Source organism: Thunnus albacares, chromosome 3 (assembly GCF_914725855.1).
Source record: "Thunnus albacares chromosome 3, fThuAlb1.1, whole genome shotgun sequence".
Taxonomy (NCBI): domain Eukaryota; kingdom Metazoa; phylum Chordata; class Actinopteri; order Scombriformes; family Scombridae; genus Thunnus; species Thunnus albacares.
The window spans coordinates 22,528,518-22,534,517 of record NC_058108.1 but is presented as its reverse complement, the minus strand read 5'-3'; the positions used below and the strand labels follow the sequence as shown (position 1 = coordinate 22,534,517).

The 6,000-nt window shown below is 42.6% G+C and overlaps 1 protein-coding gene across 2 annotated transcripts in view; it reads left to right on the top strand.

Moving 5' to 3' along the window:
- The first annotated feature begins 778 nt into the window (after window positions 1–778).
- Window positions 779–6,000, top strand: part of cxxc4 (CXXC finger 4) — a 29,116-nt gene continuing 23,894 nt past the window's right edge. The window contains exons 1-3 of one of the 2 annotated variants that reach the window (XM_044343203.1): window positions 779–1,405; window positions 2,407–2,498; window positions 3,428–4,366. In XM_044343203.1, coding sequence (XP_044199138.1) covers window positions 3,542–4,366 — 825 coding nt within the window. In that variant the 5' untranslated portion in view covers window positions 779–1,405; window positions 2,407–2,498; window positions 3,428–3,541. The remainder of the gene's footprint in view (window positions 1,406–2,406; window positions 2,499–3,427; window positions 4,367–6,000) is intronic. The other variant, XM_044343195.1, reaches the window with a different exon arrangement.

Below are 6,000 nucleotides of genomic sequence, written 5' to 3'. Positions count from 1 at the left end.
ACATTTATATCTGCATAATTACCAAACAGGAGGGATTTACTGCAGCTCGTGTGAATTTTTGCAACCTGGCAACCCCAAAATTATAAAGCATCAGTAAACCATTTACTAACCATTAACAACCATCAACAACCATTATAAGCCCTTTATATAGGTAGGCTACCAAAAATGCTAGTGTAAAATAAGTGTGCCTCAGCTTTCTAGTGAGTTTCTAATGACGTTTAGTATTTTGTGTCAACAGCACTGGACATTTCTTCAATTTGTCTCTAAACTGTAATATAGGGCAACTAAAGCTCATTTGGTAAGGGTGCTTAATTAGCCTAATAATTAGCCTCAGTGTGGAGTTTCAGAGGTGGTGGTCCCATGTTTACTTTTTCTCTCAACTACACCCTGAAGCTCAAGATAAGTGCTGAGAAGGGGGAAAAAAATAATCCGGGACCTTTGATTGGACTCATAATTTCATTTTAATTCAGAGATTAGGTATCAACATGAATGAACGCACGGTGTCACACATGAGGGCTCGTGGAATAAATGTGCCATGCGTGCCCGTGTTGTCAGCCTGTGGGAGCTGTAGGCATGGGTGGCCAGCAGGCGGGATTTATAATGGTGATGAATCCCGGAGGTCTTAGTAATTATGGCTGTCGCTGGACAGAGAGGGAGAAGGGGGGGGAAACAACCCGGCGGAGGCATTTTATCTTAATCACAGCTCAGCTCCATTCAAATTAATTTGACAAGTTTCCCCAATCCTTATTAAAAGACGCGCCTGGCTTATGACAACCCCCCTCCTCCTACTCTAAATGCATCGTCATAAAAGAAATATTTTTTTAAAAAAAAATAAAAATAAAGAGGCTACTATAAAACGCAGATATTTCCCGTAGATATTTTTCTCCCCGTAGGGCGCCCTGAGCCATCCATCCCTCCCACCTCCCGAGTGTTTCTATAGTAATTTCCAGCCAATGATCAGTAGGTGTCCACATCCCTGCTTCCTCACCTCAGCACCAATCAGCCACACACAGCGACAGGAGACACGGACTGAGCTGAGACCAGGCAGACACACACAATACAACCCCCGGATCAAGAGGAGAGGAAACACCTAACCCCCTCTGCGATTTCCCCCCTTCTTTTTCTACGACACCTTTTTTTGGGCTTATTTGTGCACTTTCCAGCCTTTTTCTAACGTGACAAGAAAGTCGATAAAAAAAATGGTCCTTTTGTTTTGAGCGCTCTAAACGCACACACACACACTCGCCTTCCTCTCCTCCGGCAGCCTGTGTCTGTGCGTCTTCTCGCATCTTTGCATTATTTCGTCCCCCCCCCCCCCTCCCCCCCGCGTATCGCTTCGCAGTAATGTGCCGTTGCACGGTCGCAGGCTGGTAGCATCTTGGGAGCTCTTCTCAACAGGAACCTGGTAGGTGATGCTCTCTCTCTCTCTCTCTCTCTCTCGCTCTCTCTCTCATCTCTTTCTTTCTCTCTCTTTCCCTCTGTCCGTCCATATTTTGCCGTCCAGTCAGTGCCAAACCTTTGCATGCGTTTTACCCCCCTTTTCCTGTCCCGATTTGTGTCCGTGTGTGGCTGCCAAGTGATCCAGCCAATGTCAGATTCATTTTTATGGGGTTTTATTTGCACTATTGCACCGCACTCCTCTCTCCGGATTATCTATGCATGACCTTTGATCTGGATGTCTACCACAGACCAGACTGAGTGTAATTAATGGCATGGTGGTGCAGCGGCGGCACAATGGTTCGTCATCGGACGTGGTGGCTTTTTTACTTTTCTTTCCTCTCTCTCTCTCTCTCTCTCTCTCTCTCTCTCTCTCTCTCTCTCTCTCTCTCTCTCTCTCTCTCTCTCTCTCTCTTTCCAGCTCCAAGTATTGAACATTTCTGTCTCTCTAAACTTTGTTTACAGGCTGAAAATCAATGACTTGATTGCCTTTGGGCTGCATATTTCGCTCCAGGGGTGAATTGATTAAGTAATAATGACCCTGAGGAGGGCTGATCATTAAGCCAAGGAGGTTTTGTTTACTGGTGGCTGCGGGTTGTTTTGGATGCCACATCGACACTGAACCTCCAGATCTGGAATGGATGATGGATAGGACTCTAGGTTTTCATATTGGTGCCATCAGAATCAAAAAATAACAATAACAAATTTTCAAAAATAATGTTTTAGTGCATGTTAGAAAGTGTATTGAGACTTCAAGACTTTATGTAAAAAATATCATATATCCACCGGGACAATATTTAGATAGTTTTGTCTACTTTTAGGTTAATAAGGCAAATGTTTAGGACATTTTTAGAAGGGGATGCACTTCAGTATCCGGAGGACTTGTAAACAATGCCACCCAGTACGATCTCTCAAATTCCATTTGTGCATATTTATAATTCTTTTTTTTTTGTTTTGTTTTCGAGACAGCTGCTGGGTAGCACCACGGAAGTGATTTGAAATGCTTTAGTGTTCCAGCAATGGATCAGCTTTGGCAATTAAGAGAGAAAGCCCAGAAAAAGGTAATGGAAGTAGGGGGAGATGTGTCTAATGGGCTTTTATCTGTGGAAACCAAATCCAGACAGACTGGTGGAGAGAGAAAAAGAGAAAGGGAGAGAGAGAGAGAGAGGAAATGGAGCCCCCCCCCCCCCACCCCATACACACACGCACACTTGGACACACACATATCCCATCCTGAGGCAGCTGACACCGTAGTTGCTCTGGTCCATGATCTTGATGTAAATTCACCAGTGGCTATCTGTGCTGTCATTGAGTAAATGTAATAGAGCTGGCCATGAATGAATACCAGGTGCTCTTAAGAGGCCGGACAGAGTTGTGTTTACATGGATGGACCACCTCTACAATTCAGAACAAAAAAAAAGAAAATATTTAACTATGTTCCTTCTGGCGCCCAAAGCAGATTATTTTTAAGAGCTTATATTGCAGGCCTAAGGTAAAAAATATTTGTGTTTGTAGTTGCTGCTGTCAAAATCTGAAGGCTTTCCTCTAACTTTTCAAAAATGTTTTGGATTGAATATTAATTTTTTTATATTTTGATGAAATGTCCCCTCGAGTATTCAGATGTATTTATTCACTCTGTGAAGTAGTTGATTGGGCTTTTCTTCAAAATATGTAACAACACCTTGACAAGAGATCTAAAAATCTTGAAAGTGTGGCATGTTTTGAAGCATGCTAATTCTTTTTCCCTATTATTATAATGACATGTTGGTCTGTCACAGCTATCAGGTTATTGTCACCAGATGAAGATCAGTTCTGACTATTTGTGTTAGTTCCATTATAAAATGTCAGAGCATAAACAATGTGACAGAGAATTTCTGTTGTCTTCAGAGAAAAGTTGAAGTGGAGAAATGAAATCTGATTAGAATGAAACCATTTGCCTCTTTTATGTGTAATTGTTGTTTTTTTTGTTTGTTTTTTTTTTTGCTTTTAGCACGGGAGAAGATAAACCAGGATGGTAACACACTGTTGGTAACCAGCTTCAGTTCGACAAAGGCCACTGTAACCTCACTCTCTTCTCCTAAAAACTGACAAGCATTCCTCAGCCATGTCTAACATAAACAATGCACTTTGCATTGAAAACGGACAGAACGCAGATGTGTCTCTCTTACAAAAGGATAATCTTCAGGATGGTGGATTAAGCCAGCTTTTGGATTATAACGCAGAAATGGAAAGGTACAGGTCTTTTGCAAACTTTTATAAAACCAATGGGGCATTTCCACAGACTGCTAAGATTGCCCGCATCACAACGCCCATTTTTCCCAGTGCTAGAATTGGCATGTCCCCTTGGAACTGCGATAACGCCATGCTCTGGGGAAGGAAATCAGCGGCAATAAACCCTAATAGGACCAGCATGCATAGAAATGACTCCCAGAGGCCGGGGAAGCCTGGCGTGCCGCCAGAGACGCTGCAAATGGCAAATAATAATTTCCTCTCTACCTTATCCCCCGAACACTGCAGACCTTTAGCAGGAGAATGCATGAACAAGCTGAAATGCGGCGCTGCTGAAGCAGAGATAATGAATCTCCCAGAACGCGTTGGAACTTTTTCCGCTATTCCGGCTTTAGGGGGCATCTCATTACCTCCCGGGGTCATCGTCATGACAGCCCTTCACTCCCCCGCAGCCTCAGCAGCCGTTACAGACAGTGCGTTTCAAATTGCCAATCTGGCAGACTGCCCACAGAATAATTCCTCGGCATCCAGTGGAAACCCAGCGAAGAAGAAAAGGAAAAGGTGTGGGGTCTGTGCACCCTGCAGGCGGCTAATCAACTGTGGTGTCTGCAGCAGTTGTCGGAACCGCAAAACGGGCCACCAGATCTGCAAATTTAGGAAATGCGAGGAGCTGAAGAAGAAGCCAGGCTCGTCGCTGGAGGTGAGAACCGGGGCACTGCTTCCCCTTCTTTTGTTATTATCCCCTTGCACTCCAAAGCATTAACCTTTTCATCCAGTCACGTTCTAAGCCCTTGAAAATTGTTTCCATGCCCACCCATGCCTGAACATCCCCCCGGCTTCTCAAATCTGCCTACCCGCCTAGCCTAATTGGCAGTAATTAGGGGTGTTTGTGCGGAGCGCAAGCTGAGCTTGGCTCAGACACCCCTAATTGCTGCCAGTCAGGCTGGGGCTGGAACGCATCCGAACAACCCCGAGCTTGGCTCAGCTCCAAGCAGAGCTGGGAAATGGTTTTCAGCAGAGAGCCATCCCTCTCTGCACCCGGTCATTTTAACCAATTATGGAAACCGTCTCTGGATGGGGAGAATCAATATCCCACAAAGCCTCAGCCTCCGACCACCAAGAGATGGTGAGAGTGATGGCAGGGCTGCTGATGGCGTTTCTCAAAACATCCTCCAAGTTTTGTGTGTGGAGGGGAGTGAAGCACCCAGACTTATCCTCTCCCGCTGATCCTGTATGAATTGATTGTCCATGTACAGTAGGGTTTAGATTCAATCATTTTATATTATATTTGTGTCATTATGGCCAATTTACTAATCAATCTGGGGTATGATGCATATCAAGAAGGGTGCAGAGGCAAAAAATATCTGTGTCACTTAGGAAACAAAAAAACATATCAAGCACTGACTTAAATGACAAGTAGCAAAAGGCTTCATTAGGACACAATCAGAGGGCAGTGTTGTTTTTAAAGGTTGATTTATTTAGTGGCTGACATTTGGTTATCAAGGGCAAAAGCAGAATTTGAATTTTAAGTTGCAAATATGGTTTTCTGTATCCTGACAGTTTGAACTTGCTCACTGACTTAACATGAGCCTGTATGGATGAGTCACTAACAAATGCAACCTGAGGGCCAGATGATTTGCTCATTAATTAAGTGATTACATAGAGAGGGAAAAGAGGTTAATTATAAAATATTACCTAATCTACTTATGGAAAAGCATCATGTATGGATTCCTTTTGTTCTCAATGAATTCCAGCCATCAGTTTGTCTGATTCTTGTTTGAATCCATGATAGATTTCTTTGAAATGTTTATTTAAGCACATACAATATACATACTTTGAGGTTGTATAACACAGATATCACATTAGAATTTGGATTAAAAGATTCAAATTAGATTGTACCTGAATGCTAATTCTGATGCCCGCAAAATGCAATTCATTTTTGACCATTTGGTGTTGATATGCTCAATGTGACATAATTGTTGTTTGTGTCTCATGTTCTGTGCAGTGTAGTGCTACATGGAGGTTTTCTGTTAATTTAATCCTGGTTTGACAGCTAATACTTAAAATTTTAACAACTTTTTAATGATTTTGACACGAGTCTCAAGTATCAAAAGCTTTGCAACTAAAACAGAAATTTAGAGACTACATCAGATCTGTTCTTTTTGTTACCTCTTTAACCCTACTAATCAAGCAGTGTGTCAGTCATTACAAACACGTTTGTGCAGACAAAAAGTGTTCACACCTATAGAGGTTTATTTTACTTAAGTAAACAAAAGTTCCAAATATACCCTGAAGAATTAAGGGACAATATCTCAATCTTATTAAGCCTTTTCT